The sequence below is a fragment of the Aspergillus uvarum genome, assembly GCF_003184745.1.
Source record: "Aspergillus uvarum CBS 121591 unplaced genomic scaffold BO82scaffold_113, whole genome shotgun sequence".
Lineage (NCBI taxonomy): Eukaryota > Fungi > Ascomycota > Eurotiomycetes > Eurotiales > Aspergillaceae > Aspergillus > Aspergillus uvarum.
In genome coordinates this window covers 44,435-67,453 of record NW_020291410.1, presented here as the reverse complement: position 1 = coordinate 67,453, position 23,019 = coordinate 44,435, and the positions used below count along the sequence as shown (strand labels likewise).

At 56.2% G+C, this 23,019-nt stretch overlaps 12 protein-coding genes and 3 non-coding genes across 15 annotated transcripts; 9 read left to right on the top strand and 6 right to left on the bottom strand.

Annotated features, from left to right (window-relative positions):
• Window positions 1-19: 19 nt before the first annotated feature.
• Window positions 20-2,384, top strand: BO82DRAFT_20564 (uncharacterized protein). The gene is made up of 10 exons (XM_025630649.1): window positions 20-132; window positions 202-215; window positions 289-303; window positions 356-511; window positions 561-946; window positions 1,012-1,273; window positions 1,328-1,762; window positions 1,822-1,928; window positions 1,987-2,086; window positions 2,152-2,384. The coding sequence occupies exons 1-10, from the start codon at window positions 89-91 to the stop codon at window positions 2,292-2,294; spliced, it is 1,662 nt and encodes a 553-aa protein (XP_025485777.1). The 5' UTR covers window positions 20-88; the 3' UTR covers window positions 2,295-2,384.
• A 620-nt stretch (window positions 2,385-3,004) lies between these two features.
• On the top strand, window positions 3,005-4,215 carry BO82DRAFT_20714 (uncharacterized protein). The gene has a single exon (XM_025630662.1). The coding sequence runs from the start codon at window positions 3,253-3,255 to the stop codon at window positions 3,982-3,984; it is 732 nt and encodes a 243-aa protein (XP_025485776.1). The 5' UTR covers window positions 3,005-3,252; the 3' UTR covers window positions 3,985-4,215.
• On the top strand, window positions 4,085-4,393 carry BO82DRAFT_20542 (uncharacterized protein). The gene has a single exon (XM_025630646.1). The coding sequence runs from the start codon at window positions 4,185-4,187 to the stop codon at window positions 4,338-4,340; it is 156 nt and encodes a 51-aa protein (XP_025485775.1). The 5' UTR covers window positions 4,085-4,184; the 3' UTR covers window positions 4,341-4,393.
• BO82DRAFT_359919 (AATF family protein) lies at window positions 4,308-6,495 on the bottom strand. The gene is made up of 3 exons (XM_025636700.1): window positions 6,381-6,495; window positions 6,181-6,283; window positions 4,308-6,082 (listed from the first exon to the last, which is right to left on the bottom strand). The coding sequence occupies exons 1-3, from the start codon at window positions 6,436-6,438 to the stop codon at window positions 4,447-4,449; spliced, it is 1,797 nt and encodes a 598-aa protein (XP_025485774.1). The 5' UTR covers window positions 6,439-6,495; the 3' UTR covers window positions 4,308-4,446.
• Window positions 6,496-6,674: 179 nt separating this feature from the next.
• Window positions 6,675-7,971, top strand: BO82DRAFT_359918 (Mrp/NBP35 family ATP-binding protein). The gene is made up of 4 exons (XM_025636699.1): window positions 6,675-6,769; window positions 6,834-6,969; window positions 7,042-7,161; window positions 7,246-7,971. The coding sequence occupies exons 1-4, from the start codon at window positions 6,713-6,715 to the stop codon at window positions 7,911-7,913; spliced, it is 981 nt and encodes a 326-aa protein (XP_025485773.1). The 5' UTR covers window positions 6,675-6,712; the 3' UTR covers window positions 7,914-7,971.
• Window positions 7,972-8,222: 251 nt separating this feature from the next.
• On the bottom strand, window positions 8,223-11,259 carry BO82DRAFT_409948 (lipase/esterase family protein; the record flags this gene model as incomplete). Its single annotated transcript, XM_025639752.1, has 4 exons — window positions 8,223-10,284; window positions 10,334-10,491; window positions 10,605-11,075; window positions 11,191-11,259. The coding sequence occupies 4 exons, from the start codon at window positions 11,257-11,259 to the stop codon at window positions 8,223-8,225; spliced, it is 2,760 nt and encodes a 919-aa protein (XP_025485772.1).
• A 1,160-nt stretch (window positions 11,260-12,419) lies between these two features.
• On the top strand, window positions 12,420-13,818 carry BO82DRAFT_359917 (NAD(P)-dependent alcohol dehydrogenase). The gene has a single exon (XM_025636698.1). The coding sequence runs from the start codon at window positions 12,537-12,539 to the stop codon at window positions 13,575-13,577; it is 1,041 nt and encodes a 346-aa protein (XP_025485771.1). The 5' UTR covers window positions 12,420-12,536; the 3' UTR covers window positions 13,578-13,818.
• BO82DRAFT_359916 (putative zinc metallopeptidase) lies at window positions 13,329-15,298 on the bottom strand. Its single transcript, XM_025636697.1, has one exon. It carries the CDS (start codon window positions 14,976-14,978, stop codon window positions 13,731-13,733), a length of 1,248 nt encoding a protein of 415 aa, XP_025485770.1. The 5' UTR covers window positions 14,979-15,298; the 3' UTR covers window positions 13,329-13,730.
• A 361-nt stretch (window positions 15,299-15,659) lies between these two features.
• Window positions 15,660-15,732, bottom strand: BO82DRAFT_t326. Its single transcript has one exon. It is a non-coding gene; the product is annotated as a tRNA-Thr (tRNA).
• An 897-nt stretch (window positions 15,733-16,629) lies between these two features.
• Window positions 16,630-17,270, top strand: BO82DRAFT_370112 (uncharacterized protein; the record flags this gene model as incomplete). Its single annotated transcript, XM_025637199.1, has 3 exons — window positions 16,630-16,789; window positions 16,900-17,147; window positions 17,220-17,270. The coding sequence occupies 3 exons, from the start codon at window positions 16,630-16,632 to the stop codon at window positions 17,268-17,270; spliced, it is 459 nt and encodes a 152-aa protein (XP_025485769.1).
• Window positions 17,271-17,812: 542 nt separating this feature from the next.
• Window positions 17,813-17,885, bottom strand: BO82DRAFT_t325. Its single transcript has one exon. It is a non-coding gene; the product is annotated as a tRNA-Lys (tRNA).
• Window positions 17,886-17,916: 31 nt separating this feature from the next.
• On the bottom strand, window positions 17,917-17,989 carry BO82DRAFT_t324. Its single transcript has one exon. It is a non-coding gene; the product is annotated as a tRNA-Lys (tRNA).
• A 2,058-nt stretch (window positions 17,990-20,047) lies between these two features.
• Window positions 20,048-20,416, top strand: BO82DRAFT_20504 (uncharacterized protein). Its single transcript, XM_025630639.1, has one exon. The coding sequence runs from the start codon at window positions 20,103-20,105 to the stop codon at window positions 20,307-20,309; it is 207 nt and encodes a 68-aa protein (XP_025485768.1). The 5' UTR covers window positions 20,048-20,102; the 3' UTR covers window positions 20,310-20,416.
• BO82DRAFT_20505 (uncharacterized protein) lies at window positions 20,417-21,280 on the top strand. Its single transcript, XM_025630641.1, has one exon. The coding sequence runs from the start codon at window positions 20,524-20,526 to the stop codon at window positions 21,139-21,141; it is 618 nt and encodes a 205-aa protein (XP_025485767.1). The 5' UTR covers window positions 20,417-20,523; the 3' UTR covers window positions 21,142-21,280.
• BO82DRAFT_20506 (uncharacterized protein) lies at window positions 21,281-22,011 on the top strand. The gene has a single exon (XM_025630642.1). The coding sequence runs from the start codon at window positions 21,419-21,421 to the stop codon at window positions 21,806-21,808; it is 390 nt and encodes a 129-aa protein (XP_025485766.1). The 5' UTR covers window positions 21,281-21,418; the 3' UTR covers window positions 21,809-22,011.
• The last annotated feature ends 1,008 nt before the right edge of the window (window positions 22,012-23,019 follow it).

Here is a 23,019-nt window from a genome sequence, read left to right as displayed (position 1 = left end):
CCTCCTCCTCCTCCTCCTCCTCCTCCTCCCTCTTCACAAGGCAGCTCTTTCCGTCTTTCATCCAGTCTTTCTACAATTTAAAGACGCAATGTTCCCCGCAACCAGACGGAGAAGTCGTCTCATCACCGGCTGGTAATTCCTCGACCTCTGACCCTAGGCACAAATTGATTAAGCTAATCAGCGAACATATCGCCTCCTCAGCCAACGATGCAGAGGTATGCTCATCTCCTATGCCCCTCATTCCTCTCAATGATGGTTGAATATAGCCTTATGACATCCCCATTGCAGCCCGGCACTTAAAGTGTGAGTTCATGCACACACACAATAGCAGCTCTTCCTCTTAATAATCCCTCAGGCGACACCAATCTACCCTCCTGTGCACATTGTCACCGAGCAGGAATCGACTGTAAGCGAGGCTTCAACGTCCGCTTTCGAAGAGGGCTAAATCTGCCCACGGAGACTGCGACTGCGTTTCCCGGGCAAGATCTGTGGCCGGACTTGCTGGGTTCTGGTAAAGTGCCCTCAGAACTTGGAAGATCTGTTCTCATGGCGATTGATAGTGGAGTTCCTGGATGAGACGCAGGCTATCCAGCGACTTTATGAGGTGGGTCGGTCACCGCAGCTCTTGGACGATGATTGTCGGTTCGTGTGGTCGCCGTGTGATCTATCGTCGAGCCCTTTCACCGACAATCCGAGCCCAGGCCATCCCGCTGGGTCTATGCTAGATGGCCACCGATCAGTCTGCGTGAGCGCCGGACAGAGCAGTCACGATAGTGGGCCGGTGGCCGTGAGAGCGCGGGGTTCTATCCGGCCTATCATCGGTCATTCAGGAGCTCTAGGCACAAACAGTCCGCCAAGCATCAAGCAGTCAACGACGCATCAACCGGCATTCAGCGCGCGGGAAGCTATCTTGATGCGTAACTTTGTCGAGAACATGGCGTTATGGGTGAGTCCGGTGGGAAATTCAAGCCTCTTCCCAACGGTTGCTGATGCTCTGCGGACCATGCACAGGCCGATATCACTGATCCCGATCGGCATTTCGAGACCGATGTGCCGGTAAAAGCGGTTCAGGAACCGGCTTTGCGCTCGGCGATCTTCGCCTTCTCCTCCCGACACATCGACCGACAGCGCAGAGTCGATGCGTCCGAGGCTCTACAGTACCATAACCACTGCCTGCAACTTCTGATTCCGGCCCTGTCCGGCTCGAGCGCAGACATAACGGATGTCGTCCTTGCAACGGTTGCGATCCTCCGACAGCACGAAGAAATGGAGCGTATGATCAACAACCCCGTGACGTTTTGTGCGAGGCTGAGCTGACCGATTCCAGCTGACGACAATCAATTCCATTTGGCTGGTACAGCGCGCATCCTAAACACAATATCGTCCTTCGGCTCATCGGGAGGGCTGGGCGAGGCAGCGGCCTGGCTCTGTCTCCGTGAAGATATATACATCTCGCTCATCTCGCAGAAGCCACTGCGGACGAACCTCGAGAGCTTCCACCGGTCCACTGTCTTCGTGAGGAATGACGACTTTGCATGGGCCAGTCGGATGGTCTTTCTGCTGGCGAAAGTCCTCAGTGGTGCGTTCAATCCTGGTGGTCACGAGCCATCTGTGGATCTAAGCGGGCTGCAGGGACTGGCACAGGAAGTGGAGGCCTGGAACAATGCAAAGCCTGCGTCTTTCGACGCGATACGCTCCGTACCACGCGGAAAGGATGTTCAGCAGCGATTGCCGGAGATTTGGATGTTGCTGCCTGTCCACGGTGAGGGCAAACCAACAGTGCTGGATGCAAGATCAGCTAACGCAGTCCACACGCTGTAGTTGTCGGGGCACAGTACTATCACATCGCAAAGATCGTTCTGGCCGTCACCACTTGCCCCAGTCCCGCGCTCGTTGCTCAGAACTTCCAAGTCTCCAGACAAATCGAGGTTCGTGGATCTCCGCAGAACCTGCCTTCGGGACTCGGTGCTCACGGTGCACGCGCAGAAAGTAGTCAGGTACCACCTCTTCATGGTCCTCGGCTTGGCCAAGTCCAACTCCAAAGCGGAGAATACGCTGTTCACTGCGCGTCATAGTCTGGTAGCATGTGAGTAGAGTCCTCCGCAAACTGTTGAGGGGAATGTTGATCACACGCATGACTGACAGATACAGGGGGTTGGGTCATTCGACGGCGAGAGGATCAGGAAGCTGCCGAGGCTCTTTTACGTGAGATGGAAACGAGGACTGGCTGGGATGTCACGCAGGCGATTCAGGCTTTACGGGAGCAATGGGCCGACGATGATTCGGACTGCTAACGCCAGATTTCGGATTTGCGGAGGGAGAACATATCCACCCTCATGGTCCGCCATTTGTTCCACCTGCACGGGGAAAAGAGCGGTCACGGGGATGAGCATCTCAATATGTGGAGAATCAACATGGCAGATTGTTTCAATCCGATCAGAGGCTCCTTCTTCCTCTCATTCGCTCCGAGCTCATGCAAAGTCGAAGCCAGCCCAAAGCTTATCGAGCCGCGGCGTTTCCCGGAGGTTTTGCCATGACATTTCGCCGATTGGGGAGCAAATGCTCCGTCAGGACCAAGATTCTCCTACCGATAGCTTATGTCATCGCCTCCGTGAGAGATTTTGGTTTCTATCTTGCAAATGGGCTCCTGTGGGTGCATCAAGGCAATGGAGTTGGTTCTTATGCACAACGGCAGGGTCCTGGTCTAGCGGTGAACGGCACTTGGACAGCATCCCCCGATGGAATCATCCTATAATAATAGAACAGGATGCGCTAACATCCTTGCATGCTTCTCCAGCCTGGAATGAGTTGTAACGGCCTTGATCGACTCTGATAGGGTTTGAGCGCGCCGAGAATAATTGGACCCTGCGTTCGCTCACTAACCGGCGGTCCTGAGCAAATGACGTCCGTCCCATCCCACGTGGTACCATAAATGAGCGCAACTTTATACCTGAAACGCCTGATGTCCCAACCGAGTGGCCTTGACCTCTCACGCCTTCCATAGCATTTCGGATTGCATCTGTCTTGACAATGTTGCCGGCCAAGGCGTTGCTCCAGACGGTCTGGTTATCTGCATTGTCGGTCTCGCGCAGCAGTCCACGCATGTGAAAACAAAGCCTTGTTCAAGATAAGACCTCTCACTTGCTCAGCATAACAACTGCTCACCGTGTTTCCTTGATTCAGCGACCGAGGTAAACCTACTTTCTCCGTCACGCTCGTGAGACCAAGCCGGACTTCTTTTTCGACGGCCCGATGCCGTTCTTCCGCAAGCAGAAACGAGGAGGCCCTCCCCCTCCACCATCGCAGCCTGATCCCCAAGCCAGCAAGCCTCCAAAGACGGGCAGCCACTCGATCCACGCCCTGTTCACTGGCAAAAAGCCCAGGCCCGCCGCCCATCCACCCAACGGCAGCGAAACAAGTACCACCACCCCCAAACCTCAGGGAGCATTCTCAATCTCCTTCCACCCCAAGCCCCAACCCACCCTCTGCTGGCAGAACATCGATCCCCCGGACAATCTATTGGTGTCGCTAGATGAGAAAGCCCTCGAACAGCAATTCCTGTTACACCGACCCCGAGCCCGAGCCACCGCGATGATCGACACCAGCCGAACTACCTCGCCCACGTACACGTCCCCGAAGGCAGCAGCAGCAGCAGCCGCAGCAGCAGCCACTCTCCTCCCCGGCTACAACGACGTGAGCGGCTCCGTCATCGTCGACTGGAACGGGTATCCGCATTTCCTCTCGCCGCAGGAGGAAGTCGACCGGAAACTCCAGCTGGAAGCTGCGGTGCAGGAGCGGATGCTGGGGTTGCCGAGGCGGACGGATTTCGCCTGGGAGCGGCCCGCGACCCTTACTCATCACCAGCAGCAGGGTTGTGGGCATTATGCGCCCCCGAGGTATACGCCGGCGGGCGCGAAGTCGGGTTCGCGGTCTTCGTGTCAGAGTACGAGTAGCAGTGGTAGTGGGTCGTCTGGTCGGAGGTGATGGGATGGGATATGGGATTGGGTTCGGGATAAGCGGACGACGGCATCAAGGGCACTCCACGGATGCATGATTTCGGATCAGCGGCTGGTGATGCGCTCGCGGGAACGGAAGGCACTTTCCTCGACTTGGGTTGCCGTGCCCCGTGAGACTTGGATTACAGGTTTATGATTGACGACTTATGACTGCGTGGAGCGAGACATATGATGGTTGAGTTAGAACGAACAAGAGGAGCCAGAAGAATGGTGATGCTGATACTGAGTACGGATTACGATGATGCTTGTGATGATGATGATGACGACGATGATAATGATGATAATGTTAGGCCGGATTTGAGGCGAAACGGAGGCTTTTGTTGATTTCCAATCCAATGCGATATATACAGGACATCCTTTTTTTTTTTTGATGAAACCTCTTCTAAATAATAATCGAGTATCGATGCTACGCCACCTGAGCAACCAGAAACTAGTTCCGGAAGAGTCTCAATCCACCCTCCTCACGATCGACATCACTATCCTCACCAGCCGCATCCACACCCTCATCCTCGTCCTCCTCGCGTAGCATACCGCTGGCCGTGTTCCCCAACAGCGAAGCGAAGAACTCCTCGCGCGCGTGGCGGGTCCACGCCCCGCGGTCCTCGGGCGCCATGAAATTCTGCAGCTTCTCGTGGATCTCGAACTTCATCTTGCGGCCCTTGGAGGCGCGGGTGTCGACGTCGCGTTTGACCTTGTCCTTGCGCATCCCGGTGACCGGGTGCACGGCCGACAGCCGCGAGGGCAGCTGCAGGTGCAGGGTGTCGAGGCCGTTGGTGATGGCGTCCGAGGAGGACATGCGCTGCTCGACCAGCTCGCGCAGCAGCGTCTGGTAGAAGACGGTGTCGTCGTAGAGGGGCTCCACCGGCTCGTCGGGCTGCTCCGTCGCTCTGGTGGTGGTAGTCGTGGACTTTGTGCCGTCGGCAGTGCGGGCGCGCTTCACGGCGCGAAGCCCGGCCGCCGTCTCGGTGGCGACCTGCGCGTCCAGCACGGTGGAGATCGTCTGCGAGGCCGTCGAGGCCGACAGCAGCTTGCCCCGGGCGTTGGCGGTGGTCGCCGCGGTCGCGCCGCGGACCTTCTGGGACCACTTGTCCAGCACCGCGCGCCGGTGCGCCAGCGACTCGGCCTCGAGGGCCGTCATGCGCTTCCAGAGCGAGGCGGACGAGGTTGCCGGCGTCGCGGGCGACGGGCGCTTGCGTTTCTTGCTGTCGTCATCCCCCTGCTGCTGCTTGTGGTGCGCGTCCGCCAGAGCGAGGCGCAGATCCTCGAGCGTGGACCACAGCGCCAGGGCGGCGGATTCGGCGGACCTGATGGCTTCGCCGTCCAGAGGCTCGGGGGTGGCGTCGACGTCGGCGGCATCGTCGGCGGTGTTCTTCTCGTCAGGGGTGGATGAGTGTTGCTGGGCCGCCAGGGAGAGCTGGTTGATGGCGGTAAGACCCTTCTGGAGCTTGATGCGGGTGTTGAGGAGGGCGTCGAAGGTGGCGCGCTGCTGCTTCACGGCCTTACCCTTGGCGGCGTCGGCTTTGGCGGCCTGCGAGATGGTCGCGGCGATGGTCTTTTGGTCCGAGGCCATCAGTTTGCGGAGCTCCTCGCGGTCGTCGGTCTTCCCGGTGCGGCGGGGTTCGTCGTCGGAGGCGTCGGAATCGTCATCCTCGTCCTCGTCCTCATCGTCCTCGTCGGATGGGAAATCAGCCTCATCCTCATCTTCGTCGTCCTCGTCCTCGTCCTCGTCCTCGAAACCGTCCATCTCATCCGACTCATCGGTATCCATGTCGTCGAAGCTGACCTCCTTCTTGGCTTTCTTTCCGTCACGCTTGGCGGGTTGGGCAGTCTCCTCCTCGCTTTCTTCGTCGTCGGAGATATCCTCCTCGTCCTCGTCGCTGCCTAGCTCCTCATCGTCATCCTCCTCCTCTTCCTCGTCGTCGTCTTCGTCGTCGTCTTCGTCGTCGCTAGACCGCGCCGCGAACGGATCGTCATCGCTGTCGGCCTCGAGAGCCTGTCTGCTGACCTTCGAGCCGGCGTACTGTTTCCCCAAGGCGACGGGATCCTGTTTGCGAAGCTTTCCCTTGCTGGGACAAGTTAGCGCCGACCTCAATCGACCCAGCGACCACGACACACGACCATCTCAGACAATTCACAGCAAACCTATGGGGGAAAATAAACCTACCCAACAGCCTGATAATGCTCTCGACCCGCATCAGCATCCACAGCCTTCCCTCCCTCCTCGTCACTCGACTGAACCCCGCGATCAAGATCCTCGGGATCGAAATCTGCATTCGGGCGCGAAAGACAAAGTCAGTCAGTCGGTCAACACCACACACAAGACAGAAACCCCCCAGGAAAAAAAGAAAAAAAAAAAAAACAAACCTCTAGGAGTAGGATCCTCCAGCTCCGCGAGCTGTTGCGCAAGTGACTTGGGAGCCATAACGTAAGGGTACTGGTACAGCAACGACAGCAAAAAGCGCTTCTGATTGCTTTTGTTTCCGCGTCAACTTTTTTTTTTTTTTCTTGTTCTGCCCGCAAAATTTCGGGATGCGGTCACGGGAGAACTATCCCCTTGAAGTAGGGGAGCAGCCATGGAAGGCAGGTTTTGCCGGCGGTGAATGGGTGAAAATCGGGCAGTATTCTTTCCATCGCACGTCAATGCAGCCAAAACAATTCTCACCGCCGACACAAACGTTCCCACCACTGTCATCATCATGTTGGGGAAGAGGTTCTTCTCGACCTTTCGGGTGCTGCAGCATGATAACCCTTTGGTATTCTTCCTCTGCGTACTTCTGGGGATAAGATTCGTCTCTAATCTGTCGTGAAATGCTATAGGGCCTCCCACGCTCCGGCACTCCGCCCTCCCTCCGCAGCCGCCGCGGGCTGCCCGAGAAGCGCAAGATCCGGGATGTGAAGAAGGTGATCGCTGTTTCGTCCGCGAAGGGGGGGGTAGGGAAGTCTACGATCGCTGGTACTTTTCCTCCTCCGCTTGAAAGTAAATGACAGGGCAACAAGGAACTGATACGAGTGCAAAAAAAAAAAGTGAACCTCGCTCTTGCGTTCGCGCGGCGCGGCATCCGCACCGGAATCCTGGACACCGATATCTTCGGGCCTTCGATCCCGACGCTGTTGAATATGAGTGGGGAGCCGAGGCTGGATGAGAGTGCGTTGCGTTTTCCTTTTTGCGCCCTTGATACTCCCAAGCCAAACCCACCCACCCGCTAACCACGAACCCTTCACAAAATAGATAACTGCCTCCTCCCACTCACAAACTACGGCCTCAAATCCATGTCGATGGGCTACCTCCTCCCACAGGCGCAGCAACAACAAACCTCCCCTTCCGCAACAGACCCCATCCCGATGGACAGCACCCCGATCTCGTGGCGCGGGCTGATGGTCACGAAGGCGATGCACCAGCTGCTGCACAGCGTGTCGTGGGGGCCCCTAGACGTGCTCTTCCTGGACCTGCCGCCGGGCACGGGGGACGTGCAGCTGACGATCAACCAGGAGGTCGTGCTGGACGGGGCGGTGATCGTGACGACGCCGCAGGACATCGCGCTGCGCGATGCCGTGCGCGGCATCGGCATGTTCCAGCGCATGGACGTGCCCGTGCTGGGCATGGTGCGCAACATGGCGTACTTCTGCTGCCCCGGCTGCGGCACCCGCACCGAGATCTTCGGCCACGGCCACGATCACCTGCGCGGCAGCGAGGAGGCGTGGGGGGTGCGCGCGGAGTGTCGCCGGCTCGGCGTCGAGTTCCTGGGCGACGTGCCGCTCGATGGGGCCGTGTGCAAGGATGCGGATCGCGGGGTGCCGACCGTCGTTGCGGAGGAGGCGAACCCCGACAGTCAGCGGCGGGCGGCGTTCCTGGGGATCGCAGAGGAGGTGGCTCGGAAGGTTGGGATTCAGTGGTAAGGATTTACTTTTCTAGGTGACGTAAAGGAAGGGGGAAAGGGGGTTGTGTATGTGTATTATATGGTCTCTTTTGGTTGAAGTGTGTATATATACCCTGGCAATTAAGTATGATTCTTCAAGTCCTCTTCTTAATTGATCGTAATGCCTGCGTCTTTAAAAACAGAGAAACCAGTACTAAAAGCGCAACTATGTAAAGCTGGGTATAACAACCAACAGACCGCCCAAGAACCCAAAAAACGAAAACTGGCCATGCCTATATACATCTTATGAAGAGGAGACATCACCTGTACAATGCAATGGCATCAAACCTCAGTGCGCAACGTACTCCTCCGCCGTCTTGAAGTACTCCCGGTCAGGCAATCCAGGCCGCGGCGTCGACTCTGCCTCGTGACCATCAGGACCAAGCCCCGGGGTGCCTACCTCACCGTCCCCAAGCTCACTAGGCAGAGCCTCGAACGAGCGATACGCAGATTCGTTATCGCTGGCCATGCCCAGCACTCCCTTGGCATTGAGCACAGCACGGGTGCTCGCGGCATCGAGCCCATTCGTTGTCGTCACGGCCAGAGACTTCTCGTCGCCGATTGTGCTCGTGTCCTCCGGCGGCTCGGTGGTGAGCCCGCTGCGGATGGTGCCCGACCCGGCATTGGACGAAGCCCGGTGTCGCAGTCGTGAAGCCCAGTGGGAATCGCCTGTGTTCGGGATAGCGCCCGCTTCATGGAAGAGCGCGCGGGTGCTGGCGTTCTCTTCTTCCAAGTTTTTCCCCTCGTATCCCGGCAGAACGAGCATGGGAGTGAAATTCTCGAGCGAAGGGACTTTGGTATGTGAGTTCGCTGATTGATCGCGCGTATCATCATCTTCCTCGGAGGGAACCTTCGTTCCCGTCGAACCACCCCCATTGCTCAGGCCATTCGGCTGGGGCTTGGTGGAGAAGTCCTGTACGGCGGCGCCGGTCACGGCGGCGGCGCGCTGGGTGGCGGATGCGTTCTCGTCCGTCTGCTGCGCGGCCTCTGCCTTCATCGACGCGCCCGCCTGGCCGGCATCGACGCTCGTCCGTGTGGACCGGTCGCCCTTCAACTGTTCTTTGACCACGGTGCGCTCGTCATGCTTGCTGGCCATCTTGCTCCACATAGTCATCGGGTAGCTCTTGCCGCCAGTCCTGGATGGCAACACGCGCGGAACAGTGCGCCGGGCAGCCAGAGAGCTCGGCGGTGGCAGCTCGCCTTGGAAGTTCTGGAGTCCGTACGCCAGCTCCTTCATGCGCTGTCGTTGGACACGGAGCTTCTCCTTGGCGAATCTGGTATCCCAATCCTTCTTTACTGACAGCCACTTCCGCACGAGCACGGGGTTGAACACCCCCACTTTGGACGGGGGGATTTGAAGCACGGAGCACGCCGACGGGGGATCCAAGGGGTACACGTTGCCCTTCTTGTCCACTCGCTGCCGGATCATGCGGTCCTTGAACGCGGGTAAGGGGTCCCCGGCCTTGCCAATGCAGTCGACGGGGGTGTGAGAGTTCTCCGATTCTCTCTTGGTTGGGTCCTCGCTGCTGTCCGTGTCGCTGGATACACCGTGGTCGTCGACAATCTCGACCTCCGTGTCTTGCGCACATGCAAGAGCCCAAGCACCAAATTGCGCAATCGCCCGATACATGTACTTTGCCGGATGAGTGAAGCTCAGAGTCGGCGCCACATGGCAGAGGTCATCCCAGACCTGGAGTTGAACGTAGGTTCCCTGATACTTGTGAAGAGTTTCCCGGTTGGGGTCATGCTCGTCGAGAAACGCATCGCCAGGCGGGTATGCGGCCGGGTTGGCCGCCTTGTGGGCCACGTAGAATTGCTCGTCCCTCAGCATCTCCCCGCCACCGCTTTGAATCAGCAGTGGAGGTAGTCCTCCGAGAGAAGGCTGGAAGATAGGGGAAACGAGCGGGTGGGTTAAAAGTTCGTTGGTCGCATACATGTGAATCTGGTCCTTGATCTCGACCGTTTCTCCGTCAGTTGGGATGCTGATCTTCTCGTTATGGATTTCGGTGGACTGGCGATCCGAGTTAGTGCGGTCGGCTTCGGAGGAGCTGCTCTTATGCATCGAGTATCCCCTTTCTGCCGTCTCTTCGTCTCGCCTACTTTGCTCGGGGACAGCATCGCTGGGCTTCGCCGGGCTCCTTTTAAGTGCTTTCTTTAGAGAACCAAGCTCGTCTGCGTTAGGGGGCGGCCACGCCGGGGACGGCTTGTGCATGAAACCGTACGGAGGGATATAGTCCCCGGGATTGTCTTTGACGATGCTAGGGAATGAATGGGTCAAGTCCACCCAGGGCGAAATCAAGATTGCCCCCGCCGGCAGAGGAAGCCCTTGGTCGCGTAGGAGAACCAGCATACTTCGACCATTAGTTGCAGCTTGCATGATTGACCGGACCTCAAACTTACGAGAGAACCAGCCCTCCTCCAGCAGAGTCACCGGCAAAGAGGATTTCCTCAGGCTTATGCTCCTTCAGCAGGAACAGGTAAGCCGCCAGTGAATCCTGCATTCCACAAGGAAAGGGGAACTGTGGCGCCAGGCGATATTTGGCTGAAAAGGGGATTAGCTCTATGCGAGGTGGACACTATGACCTGTGATGAGGTTGGGGACTCACTAGAACACAGTCAGTAGGAGAAGCTTGGATTAATCGAATATACAAAAGGCTTACCGTGCAAACACCCTCCCCTTCAACTTCCGCGCATGGCGCTGCATCTGATACCGATGTGTATCCAAGCTGCCGAAGAAGTACGCCCCGCCATGGATGTACAACATGATGCGCTTCTGGCTGGGATGGTCGCGATCGGTGCGCTTCCGCTCGTTGTAGTCCTCCTTCATCTCGATCCATTCCGCCTTCAAGTCCTCCGCGGGGCCGCGCCACTGCCACCATTCTTTCCCGCCCACGCGGGCGATGCCCTTCGGGCCGAGCTGCTTGTTGATCGCATCGGCTGCGCCGAGGAGACAGTCCTCCGGCACGGTCACGGTCTCGAGCTTCACCCAATGCGGCGCGGGCACCCGCTGGCAGGTGAAGGTTTGGAGGTCTTCTAGGCTATGCTTGGAGGCGTAGATGAGGAATTCGCGTAAGATGCGGATGCTTTCATCGTAGGAGATGTGGACGTTGGGTTTGTGGTGGAGAGATTTGCGGTGGAGGTACTGATGGCATGTGAAACGGGAGTCAGTTGGTCAGTTCGGGCAAGGGAGGCATCAACGAAAGGTGAAACGTGATGGAGCCACTGTTGGCAGCGGATGGGAAGGATGAATGACCCACATGAGAGATCAGGGTCTGGAGGACGGTCGGAGTGAGGGCCAGACTCAATGCGAAGGTATTCAGGGGCATGATTCTACTGCGCTAGGTGAGGAAGGAAGAAGCCTCACGGAAGGTCATGAAGCCTTGAAGAGCGGAGAGGAAGAGAGCGAGGTATTATACAAACGGGTTGAATGGAAGAAGACTTCAGGAGGAGAGGGGGTGGCAGCGCAAATAAACCAAAAGGGAGGGAGGGATAGCAAGCAGCGGAAACACAGGGAGACGAACGGCGTGGGCCAGGAACCGATCGATACAATTTTAATGGATCAGTCGACCAATGTCTGAGGGGGAACGACAAGGGCTGGACCCTTTTGGGAGGGAATGAATGGCTGTGCTGCGAGGAACAACAACGCAGTGCATCATCATCATCATCACCCCCATCGTCCATTGATTGTCTGGTGTGTCTCCATCCCCTTTGATTGATGGATTCCTCAGGCCCAGCCGAGGTCGGACTCAATGATGTCATCACCGGCCACCGTCAGTCACACTAGTCCCGTTGCGGAAGCTGCGTTGGCTCGATGGCAGTCGTCGAAACGCTCCTTCAGGCAAGAGTCGGTCGCAAACAGTCAGGCAGGGCAACACGAAAATGTAGTATTCACAGTCGCTGGAGGCCATTTGCGACCGAGGGTGGTGGTCTGTTCGTTTGAGGGGTGCAGAGGGAAAGAAAGATGATCTGTATGACGCCGACACGAGTGCGCTCCAGTAGCTGCTCCATTGGCCCACTTTTGCAGCCAAGCTTTGATAAGGACCCCTTTGCTGCGTCTGACGAATAGCTTGAGACTTAGTCGGTGACCGCTATAGCTTCAGCTGAGTTCTGCTGGGCCTCGACTGCTGGGTGGCTTGAGGTTGGGTTCTGTGTTGTCATACTTAGAGGTCTAACAGCAGGAGGTTATTGGACAAGTAGCAAAACAGCTGGACTGTAAGTTGCTCAAGTCATCCTCACCGCCAGCCGATTTGGCTCAATCGCTTGAATCACCTGACCAACCTGGTTTGAGCAGTGCCAGTGTATACAATTAGATGCCCATTTCACATTACAAGCATACAATAGCTGCAAATGATGCGAGAAGAGTATTTTGCAGAGTACCCAGTCGAGAACAGCCGCCATGACGTCTCCATTAGCGGAATCTCCTCCCAGCTGCCGTACGGTAGCACGCTATCTTATCGCAACCAACTCCGACCACAAAACCAACCACCAAAAACATTCCGCTTCCAGCCACTCCCTCTGCCACTTTCACTTCAACCTCCCTCCCAAACCCACACCAGTAGCAGACTACCACTTCACGGACCTGTACACGACACACCCACCCAAGATGACGACAACAACAGCAACGACCCCCTTCCCAACCACAATGCGAGCCTGGCTCTACAGCCACACCAACCCGACCCTCGAAGCCAACCTCACCCTAGAGCCCTCCGCGCGCGCGCCTCCGGGGCCGCTCAAACCGTCGCAAGTCCTCATCCGCGTGCTGACCGCCGCCCTCAATCCCGCCGACTACAAAGTGCCCGCCATGCCGATCGTGACGACCGCCCTGATCCGCAAGCCCGCCAGCCCGGGCCTCGACTTCGCCGGCGAAGTCGTCGCCACCGCCGATGACACCTCCCCATTCACGCCCGGCCAAGTCGTCTACGGCACGCTCGACCTGCCCACCCAATTCGGCTCGCTGGCCGAATACCTCATCGCCCGAGAAGAGAACCTCCACCCGGTGCCCGCGGGGGTCGAGGTCGACCACGCCGCGACCGTCGGCGTCGCGGGCATGACGGCGTGGCAGTCGATCGCGCCCTTCATCGCCCCGGACACCGGAGCCAACGTCTTCATCAACGCCGGGTCCGGCGGCTGCGGGATCTACGCCATCCAGATCGCCAAGGCGCTGGGGTGCACCGTGACGACGACGTGCTCGACCAAGAACGTGCAGTTCTGCCAGGAGCTGGGCGCGGACGAGGTGCTGGACTATACCGCGGAGGATGTGGTGGCCGTTCTGAAGGCCAAGGGCCCGGTGTTCGACCACGTCGTCGATCATATCGGCCTGCCGGCGGAGATGTACAACGAGTGCCATGCGTTCTTGAAGCCGGGCAAGGTGTTTGCGCAGGTCGGCGCGACGCGCTTCCCGACCTTCGCGACGCGCCTGCTGCGGCCGAGCTTCTTGGGTGGCGGGAAGCGGCGGTACTTGCCTATCTTCTGGAAGCCTAAGAAGGAGGATCTGGTGAGAGTGGGTGAGCTGATCAGGGATGGAAAGGTGAAGGTCGTGCTGGATAGTGTCTATGAGTTTGAGGATGCACCCAAGGCTTTCGAGAAGTTGCGCTCGGAGCGGGCGCGCGGGAAGGTGGTGGTGCATGTATCGAGTCGAGCATGAAATGGGATGGGATGGATGAATGATGGAGAGTTACAGATTCGCCATGCAACGCTTTTGGGTTCTCTATGTACAGTACGTGGATTATGATACCACGAGGGGTTTAATCAATCAGTCACACCCCTCGCAAACAAACAACACGAAGAAGAATGCCAATCACTTCTTCCGTTGCAAGAAGGTCATCGCCGCCACGGCCATGGCATCCACCGCGGTCTGCAGCGTAGGTTCGATGACTGGGGCGAAGAACGGCGAGTGGTTACTCGGCAGCTCGCGCACGACATCCCTCTTGACGGCATCATCCCAGGTCTCGGCATCGACGCCGCCAAACGTCCACATCACATACGGCGCGCCCACCGCCGTGGCCAGCAAGGAGAAATCCTCACTCGCCGCCGCAGGCTCGGACTCCACCAGCCCATCCTCAAAGTACTCCCCAAACGAACCCTTCAGCGTCTCGACCAACTTCCCATCATTAATCGTCGCCGGGGTGGAATACGTAAGCTTGACCAACGGTTTCTGCACACAGCCGGCGGCCTCACACTCGGCCTCGACGATCCTGCGAATCGACTCGACCACGCGCTTGCGGATGCCCGCATCGTACGTGCGCACATTCAGCTTGAGATCACAGTAATCCGGGATGATGTTGTGGGCATGGCCGGCCTGGATGCTGCCGCAGGTGACGACGGCCATCTCGCCGGGGGTGACCTCGCGGCTGACGATGCTCTGCAGCTTGGTGACGACGGCGGCGCCGGCGACGATGGGGTCGATGCAGGTATGGGGCGCGGAGCCGTGGCCGCCGCGGCCGTAGATGCGGACGTCGAAGGCGTCGGCGGCGGTCAGGAAGCGGCCGGCGCGCACGCTGACGGTGCCGGTCCGCATGCGCATGACATGCTGCGCGAGCACCACCTCGGGCGCGGGGATCTTGTCGTACAGGCCGTCCGCCAGCATGGCGCGCGCCCCGTCCAGCTGCTCCTCGGCCGGCTGGAAGATGCACACCAGCGTCCCGGCCCAGTGGGCGCGCGCGGCGTGCAGGAGCACGGCGCTGGCCATCAGGCTGGCGACGTGCGTGTCGTGCCCGCAGGCGTGCATGACGGGTCGCGTCACGCCCTCCGTGTCCGTGGCCGTCTTCGTGCTGGCGTAGGGGAGGCCCGTCTTCTCCTCCACGGGCAGGGCGTCCATGTCAGCGCGCACGAGCACCGTCGGGCCCTCGCCGTTGCGGAGCACGCCGGCCACCCCGTGGCCGCCGAGGTTCGTGTGCACCTCAAACCCCAGACTCCGGAGGTGCTCCGCCGCGGTGGCGGCGGTCTCCTGCTCCTGGCCGGAGAGTTCGGGGTTCTGGTGGAGGTGGCGGTAGATCTCCTCGAAGGGCTTGAGGTCCGGGCGGTATTTCGCGATAATGTCCTTCATGGTGGATGGTGCTGATGCTGGTGCGGAGAAGGGTGTTAGATAGGTATGGTGCGGTGTTGATAATGGTACAGTTCGGCGGATGAGGGCGGGGGATGATGCAGTGGTTCTGTAGTATGTGGTGGGTGCTCACCTAGAATCTGCATTATTAGCTACCACTGCTGGTTATATAGAGGGGCTGGCTAGGGGGCAGGTGAGACAGCGAGTTGAACACGACAGCGTCAACATTCCAGGTGAGATTCGGATTGTCAAGGATCGGCAGTCCATGCGAACCAGCGTTCAGGACGATTGCCGAGTAGAAGCAAGCGGGGAAAGGGTCGATAAGCCACTTCATGTTGCATTGCTTACCCCAACGGGTCTCCAATCGCAGGCTCCCTGTAGCGTCATGGACTCATAGCCGATAAGCTCCGGTGGAGCGGCGGAGCTGGCCGCGAAACCCTGCCTTTTCCAGCAGCTCGGCAGTTCTGCGTCAATTGACTTGGGTGCTCGGCTATCTGCTTCTCGGCTGGGGAAGAATGAAAGTACAGGTACAAAGGAGCGAGGAGAAGGCAAAATGTTGGCTCTGGTTAGTCTTATACACAAAGTGAAGATGATTGGAATGGAGAAAATCAAGGATGGCAACCAGCGAGAAGCCAAATCACTGCAGGCTAAAGAGCTGAGAAAAAGACAAAAAGGAAGATCAGTTGCTCACACTCGGACTCGAACCGAGGATCTCAGCATTACTAGTGCTGCGCTTTACCATCTAAGCCATGCGAGCTGATTGGTCAAAAGCAGTGTTTTTGGCATACATAAGCTCTTCAACAGCTAAGGAGTAAGGTTGCATAGAAGGTTGCACAGCAGCTGCGGTCCCCCGAATTTACCCCGCACGAGCGTTGCGGTTCAAGACTGAAGTTGATTCTCAGCCGCATGAAGTTCAATATGTTGTTGCAATCAAGCTATCTGTCCCCAGCCTGGGAGGAAACAAGCGGAGATGTGGTACTGGGCGTCCACGGAAAGGAACCATTTATCCCAACCTTGAACCCCGTTGCCGAGGCGGACCTTTGGAGGCAATGAAACACCAGCTGTTGTCCTCTCCGGGGATCTCTAATCATTGTGCTTGAATCTACGCCTGCTCTAGATCGTAGACAGTTCCAATAGATTATGTACCTGTTGATAGTCTAGCAGGGGTCTCACCAAGGTTGGGTACATTGCGTGAGGTTCCGAATAGATGAATATATGTCTAGCCTGCTACCCCAAGACTGTGAGACTATTTCCCGACGTAAAGTACACCAATCCAGTGCTTGAGATGAGACCCCCAAGCTTTTCACATCGCGATATACCGGAGTGAGTAGATAGTCTCCATGGTGATGTCTCTTGCAGTGTCAACAGCTGGCGCAACTACTAACACTGCCGGTGTGTTTATGGTGAATGATTTTGTACTTGTGATCACCAAACAGGTGAATAGATCTCCCAGAGGTGTAGAAGGGAGCTTGAGGTGCCATATTCCTGTGTTTCTCAACAACACCATCTAAACATCACCCTCACCTGCCCCAGAAATCGAGATCTTTCCAACCTTCTACCAACCCTACAAATTTCTACCTTTAAACAAGCTCGTCTATCACACCAATCTCTCCATAGACAAGAAACAAACCTCAATCCACAGCGTACAACAGAAATGAACCTCTGCAACTTCACCCTCTTCATCCTCCTCGCTGCCCTCGTTCACGCAGCCGTCATGAACCCCACCAATGACCTCGCTGACCAGGTCCTGGATCCCGGAACCAACTACTGTAACCGGAACTGCGTCAACAACGACCGCTGCCGCGGCAGATGCGGTGTGTGTGTGAACCATAAATGCAAGGCCAAGGAATAGTATGTCATCTGTCAGTTTGCAGTTCAGAGCTCGTGAAGATATATACACTGACAACCGAGCGCTCATGTGCAGAACCGAGGCTAAATCATCCTCCATGGCTTTCGTCCCGTATTCTTGCTGGGCATTTGGGCATTGAAGCCTCTGCTCTAAGAGAGAGACAGGATCAAAGGGTAAAGGGCTTTCGAGATGACCACGTGCATGGGATTCTGGCGTTGAGCCTTGCGAAAAGGAGGAGACGTGTTACAACTGGCTTTCACACGAGGGATATGCGATGGGGGTTTTCCCTCTGTATTTGGGAATATGGAATTCGAGATGGGTTGGTTTGTGCCGGACTGTGATATTCTGATCTGCTGCGGCAAATGTCGACCGTTATGTACTCTGGTTCCTCGTAGTTGCCGGATGCACGTTACATGGTCTGGACATCCTGGGCCGCTCGATCTTGACTTCTGGATCGGAGACAAAATATTACATCTGTCCATCTGTCCACGCATGACATTTTTCGTTCCGCTGGGTGAATGTAGGCCGCATGTCCCACCAAGCATCCAATAGCCCATGGAACCGGGCCGACAGGTCGCATGCAGTCTGACAAAATAGCTGAAAACACTAAGGCATGGGATTAGGTGGCTAGGGCCCGTCGCCGGCGGGCGTGCAGCGCAGCTAAAGCAGGTACGGCTCGGGCGAAATATCGCAGGCCTGAGCCACGATGTACAAGAGTAGAGTATAAAGTGCTTCATTATCCCACATGGTATTCGGCGTATAAGGTAGACATACGACAGGCTGTATTTATTGAGCAACCGTTTCGTCTACGTACTACTCCGTACCCTGACTACACTTGAGAGCGGCCATTCGCATGCCATGATCGAAAACAAAGTGGATCCCGGGTGGAGCTTCCGCGCCGTCGGCGAACCACACACGGAAAAAAAGAATTCTTCGCGCAAGCCGCAGTACAATGGCAATGTGCGAAGGTCAAAAAAGCAAAAGATAAAGCCCAACGCGGGGGTTGAACCCGCAACCTTGAGATTAAGAGTCTCACGCTCTGCCGATTGAGCTAGCCCGGCTGGGGTGAAGGAAGAAAGAATCGGATTCTATAGCCGAACGCGGGGGTTGAACCCGCAACCTTGAGATTAAGAGTCTCACGCTCTGCCGATTGAGCTAGCCGGGCTGTTGTTGTTGAAGGCTACCCTTGCCTACCAATCATATGTGCAATAAATCTGGCGTCCTGGGGGTCAACTCTTCGGCTCGCAGGGAGCACGATCGACGATGGTGTTTGGCTGTGAGGAAAGAGAGTTTCTGGTGCCTGATTCCCTGGTGCAAGGCAGGTCTGTCGAATGTCATGAGCAGGCGGCCGAGTGAATAAAACGAGAGTTGTTTGCGCTGGTATCTCCAACTGCTGATATATATTCCTGTGACGGGGATTGGTGAGTATACCAGTGGTTGGGTGTGCGCTTCTGTGGCGACCATAGTAGTCATCATTCAACTTGATTTGCCTATTCACCATTCTGCCTTGGGGTAGTCGGTCCAGCATGAGCACGCGCCCATGCGATCATCGGATCGTTCGCATGCGGCGGCTTCTCGCAAAGAAACCCCCAAGGCAGCATCCGATAAAGCATAGGTCGACAGCTGACTCCTGACTAGGAGTGGTAATGCCTGTAGGCAGGTGGTTTTGCATTGTGTAAGGATATGCGAGTGAGGACCGCGCAAGTTGATGATGACTTTGAGTCTCAGACAAGAAAAGCAGCCCCGGTGGCGAGGCATTTCCAAATAAGACCCAAGGCCACCACGATAGGATACGAGACGCACTCAAGGGTCATGCCGCGCGGTACTTGAAACCAGGTTCCCTGCTACTACTCTCGGGTAGCCCACTATCCCCATCGAAGGCAGGGAACATCTCGCAGATGGGTAAAACGTGCAGGTCGCATAAATCTCGCGATCCAAAATTCGTGGTAGCAGGGATTGCACGCAAGTTCCATGGCACGTAGAGCCATATGGATGGAATTGATTGGGTTAGAAAAAAGGGGAGAGGAGAAACCATCCATAATGACCAGTAGTTGTTGTTGTCGCTTTGACGGAGGCTGAGTTCAGGAAGGAGTTTCTGGGCCCTGGGCGAAGAAGCCAGACATGATCGGGACTAGTGTAAGGGGAAAAGAAGGGTTGGGTGGAGGGTGATGGGGCTGAGACGGTTAACCCCCCTAAGCACATGGAAGTTGCGAACGATGGACAGGTCGCTCGTATAGCGGAGGGTTGGCGGCCCGGACCCCCCCCCCTCTCTGCGGTTTTCACCTAGTACTGGACTTGCGAGCGTTTGTTGTAGGTATTCTTAGAATGATAGAATTCAGCATGAGAGATTGATAGGGTATGCGATAATTGTAGACAGACCCGACAGTTTGGAACTGATGGATTCTATGTGTTTTGAGTACCGCTCCGCGATTGTTGACAGCGGCTGCATAGCAAATGAGCGTGGGGACGGGTGTGGTTGAGCCATGAAGCGGGGAGAGCTCGCCGGGCACACACAGACAGGGAATTTCTCAAATCATGGGAAGTCAAGCCACAGTCCGCTGTAGCTCTTTTCTTGTGGAAATATGGCGTCATCAGCGAAACAGCGAGATTCTGAGCATCAAAAGGCCTCGTGTTGGGAAGGTTGTTGAGGAAAGAAGAAAGATGACGAGGTGGCAGTTAGAGGATTGCGAGGATTGCGAGGATTGCGGCGCAGGAAACACGAGGCTACAAGCCACAGCACCAGCCATCCTTCAGTGACTCCGACATGATGATGATGATGATGATGACTCTCTCCATTGAACTCAGTTCTTCCCCGACACCTCGAAGAGGTATAGAGGCACTCTGGGACTAAGACCCTGTCGATAAGCAAAGTGGACGGGGGGAGACCGCTAGTCCGTGGCATTAGGGATGGACTAACCCTATTTCTCTCCTAGTGTGTCCACCCGGTGCAGTCAGAGTGTCAGATGAGGACAGCCAGGGAAGGGGAATGATCCCAACTTGACCGACTGTTGCGGTCCCTCTCACCAATCAGCTTACAGTAATTCCATCCAAAAGGCGATCTGGTTGTGAACACCGCGTTTCCAACCGGGAAGTGGAGATTTGAACCTGGAAATGCACTGCCTTCACCACTCCACTGCACCAGCCACAGTAGAGACACACACACACAGAAGAGACAGCCTTACGGTCACCAGGCAGCACTTTCTCTAGGAAACTTCTGCCATCAGCTGCCACACCTCCTTTCCCACAGTTATTATTTTTATTCTTTTTGATTTTAGACTATGACTGATTCCCCCTTAGCGTCTCCACCTGTGACCAGATCCGTCATGAATCCCTCCTGCAGCTCATTTTACTCTCTTTCATGGATGCCTTCCACTCTCGTCATGTCCAACTATATAACCTCCTCTGCTTCCCCCCTCTACTTCTCAATTTCAACTTCATACATCTGCATTCAGCCCATCAACTCATATCTACTACCAGCTATATAGCCACTCGCAAGCTCACTTTGTTTGCGATTCTATTCATTCGAATCCATCACTGCTACACATACCGCATACCACGTGCTCACCCAGGGCTCAACTTGATCCATCCGTCACACTGTCGCCTTTCAAGTCTACTCGATTCCTCTGGCCCCCTACCTACACCTCCATAAGGGAGTCTGTTCCCCTGCGATCGAAGCCTCGTCTCCGTCGAACCGCAAGCATGCCTCACCAGGTCGAGCAAGCCGCCGAGCCCGTCGTGCTCGTGCGGGAGCTGGAGGACGACGAGACATATGTCCTCAACAGCTTCGAGAGCCACGCCGGTCACTGCTCCCGTTGTGCCAACCCCCTTCAGACTCGTGAGGAGGACCGGTCCCTTTGCAAGCGCGGCCACCAGTATGCCCGCGACGTGGCCGAATACCTGCGCAGCAAGAACGGAAAGACATACTCGGTCGTCGACCAAGAGCGCAGCCGATCCACACTGGTCAAGGTGCCTTACAAGTACGCCGCTGCCCGTCAGCTACTGTTGGCCATCGAGGACGGCCTGCGCGTGGAGAAGAAGTCAGCCGCCGGCGTTCGCGCCTCTGCGCCCCCAGTCATCAGCTACGACGCCACTTATCCCGTGCCCCCTCGACGCACTACCACCCAGGAATACCTTTACCCTTCGCAGGCCATCATCGAGCGTGAGCCACGAACCATGAAGCGTCACCGGACCATCATCTACACATCCCCTCGCAGCTCGCCCAGCCGAGGGTCGCTGTACGAGGCTGATGCGGCCGAGCGGTATGAGCGCGTCAAGGAATCGTCCCGCATCTACCGGCCGACCGACTACCACCGTTGAATGAGCGCAATGCACTGGTTTGGAACTAGTCATTACGGTCTTCTCTCACGCACGACACTGGATACCTGTCTGCTGGCTTTGATGCAGCCAAGATGCTGTTACCACGCTGCCCCCCCCATATGAACCTTGTCCGCTGGCAAAGGGCTTTTCATCAGACCCGCCGCGGCCCCCAGCCTTCCCATATCTGCCCGATCGCATTGGATTTGGTCATGGAGAAATCGCTTAGCTACTGCTGCAATTACGCGTCTGCTGCAGTGCACTGCATGCGGCTGGAGATATGAAGAGGAGTTCGATTACTTTGTTTTCGCATTTCTCTTTTCTGCGACTACTCGCAACGATACCTTCCTATGTCTCATGTTTTGCATTCTTCGGTTCATTCCGACATCTCAAAACCAAGAACCACAAAAAAACAGACAAAATCAACGAAAAGAGTCAGAAAACAGAGGAGAGAACAAACAAAGAGGAGAAGAGAGACGAAGAGAGAGAGAGAGAAATCTGTCGTGCGACCCTGCTTCATGCTGTCTACACCGGGGGGAAAGCGGAAGACGCCCACTCCAGGTCGGGGGCATTCCCAACATTGGTTTTCTGGCTGCAGCCAAGATGTACTGTAACTTACTGCATGCAAGCAGTGACTCATCCGTCTCGGACGCAGGATTTGTGTGCTTAGTCTAGAGCACGATGGCTGCAGCTGACCTGCAGGCCGCGCCTTTCCTTTGGCTTTTTTTTTCTCTGACTTCGGATTTCCCTTAAGGAAACCGTCCCCTCCTTTCAATGTTCCCAAACAGGGATTCTAGATCAGAAATTGAATTTCTTATGTCGTGATTGGTGGTTCCACGTGTCCAGTTATGTATGCAGTATGAATTAAGGCTCGTAGATAATTCGCCAATTGATAAAATGTCTGATGCCCGCCGACGATTGGTCTTCTGCTTTAGGCTTAGCGTATAGTCGAGGCTCCCTATACCCTGTCCTCTTAGTGGCTCGAGACAAGGACGTTGGACCTCATCCTACGTATAGATAGGTATACGTATGTCAGATGGAGCCTCTTCAGAAAACACAATCCGCTCAAGTGGCGTCTAAGTATAGCTCTGACCAGCTAACTGAAGATTATCACCTCCGCTCGAGACGACCCAACCAAAGCAACACGTACTTCGGTCGCTTGGCCAGACCATCCGCCCTTACCTCTTCTCTTGCCCACCGTTTTTCTTCAACGGGGCATGAAACAGAGGGCATCAATTCTCCGAAACCAACAACATATCCCTGTCCGAGAACCACCATCTCTTCCAAAATGGAAAGAAGCTAGGCCTCACCGATGTCAAGATCGGAGAATTTACTTCGCCTTGCCCGGGTAGCAAATCCCGCAAGCCGTGACTGGGACTTGGGATATCCGAATCTGTGATCCCGGAGCGAGACTCGAGACACCGGGGCTTTGCAGATACCAACCAGTGTAAAGTGCGAGAAAATGCAGGAATGCATGCCCAGGGAGAAATCATACCGCTCCGTTGCAACCAGCTAACCTAGTTTAATGTCTCATGCATGCTGTCAAGGTTGAGGAAACCTTGTTTGTTTGTTTTTGGTAGAGGCATGCCGGGTGTCGGTAAGTGGTTGCATTTCAGCGACAAGACAAGACGACAGCAACAACAGCACGATGACCAGAATCTGCGATGATGCTATCAAGACCATGCTCCCCGCCAAGCAAGGCGTGGTCAGTGTTTTCGCGAACTCAATCGCAAGTCATGGTTGCTAAACATAGACCAAAACTCGACAGGACCGGCCATCGCCCCCGCCCGAGTTTCGACATCGGACTGTCCAGCTTGCGTCGAGTCTCCACCTACCCGCCAACTAAACACATACAAACTTGAATCTTTCGACATATGAACA

What these genes read in the sequence shown, in the direction of transcription:
- BO82DRAFT_359918 (XM_025636699.1), top strand. Translation starts at nt 6,713, where the DNA reads ATGTTGGGGAAGAGGTTCTTCTCGACCTTTCGGGTGCTGCAGCATGAT. An exon ending in TGCAGCATGATAACCCTTTG is followed by an intron (nt 6,770 to 6,833) that starts GTATTCTTCCTC and finishes GAAATGCTATAG; the next exon opens with GGCCTCCCACGCTCCGGCAC. An exon ending in AGGGAAGTCTACGATCGCTG is followed by an intron (nt 6,970 to 7,041) that starts GTACTTTTCCTC and finishes AAAAAAAAAAAG; the next exon opens with TGAACCTCGCTCTTGCGTTC.
- BO82DRAFT_20506 (XM_025630642.1), top strand. Translation starts at nt 21,419, where the DNA reads ATGAAGAGGAGTTCGATTACTTTGTTTTCGCATTTCTCTTTTCTGCGA.
- BO82DRAFT_20564 (XM_025630649.1), top strand. Translation starts at nt 89, where the DNA reads ATGTTCCCCGCAACCAGACGGAGAAGTCGTCTCATCACCGGCTG. An exon ending in TCGAGAACATGGCGTTATGG is followed by an intron (nt 947 to 1,011) that starts GTGAGTCCGGTG and finishes GACCATGCACAG; the next exon opens with GCCGATATCACTGATCCCGA. An exon ending in AAGTCTCCAGACAAATCGAG is followed by an intron (nt 1,929 to 1,986) that starts GTTCGTGGATCT and finishes GTGCACGCGCAG; the next exon opens with AAAGTAGTCAGGTACCACCT.
- BO82DRAFT_20542 (XM_025630646.1), top strand. Translation starts at nt 4,185, where the DNA reads ATGATGGTTGAGTTAGAACGAACAAGAGGAGCCAGAAGAATGGTGATG.
- BO82DRAFT_20504 (XM_025630639.1), top strand. Translation starts at nt 20,103, where the DNA reads ATGACTGATTCCCCCTTAGCGTCTCCACCTGTGACCAGATCCGTCATG.
- BO82DRAFT_359917 (XM_025636698.1), top strand. Translation starts at nt 12,537, where the DNA reads ATGACGACAACAACAGCAACGACCCCCTTCCCAACCACAATGCGAGCC.
- BO82DRAFT_359916 (XM_025636697.1), bottom strand. Translation starts at nt 14,978, where the DNA reads ATGAAGGACATTATCGCGAAATACCGCCCGGACCTCAAGCCCTTCGAG.
- BO82DRAFT_359919 (XM_025636700.1), bottom strand. Translation starts at nt 6,438, where the DNA reads ATGGCTCCCAAGTCACTTGCGCAACAGCTCGCGGAGCTGGAGGATCCT. An exon ending in GGAGGATCCTACTCCTAGAG is followed by an intron (nt 6,284 to 6,380) that starts GTTTGTTTTTTT and finishes GCCCGAATGCAG; the next exon opens with ATTTCGATCCCGAGGATCTT. An exon ending in GAGCATTATCAGGCTGTTGG is followed by an intron (nt 6,083 to 6,180) that starts GTAGGTTTATTT and finishes AACTTGTCCCAG; the next exon opens with CAAGGGAAAGCTTCGCAAAC.
- BO82DRAFT_20714 (XM_025630662.1), top strand. Translation starts at nt 3,253, where the DNA reads ATGCCGTTCTTCCGCAAGCAGAAACGAGGAGGCCCTCCCCCTCCACCA.
- BO82DRAFT_20505 (XM_025630641.1), top strand. Translation starts at nt 20,524, where the DNA reads ATGCCTCACCAGGTCGAGCAAGCCGCCGAGCCCGTCGTGCTCGTGCGG.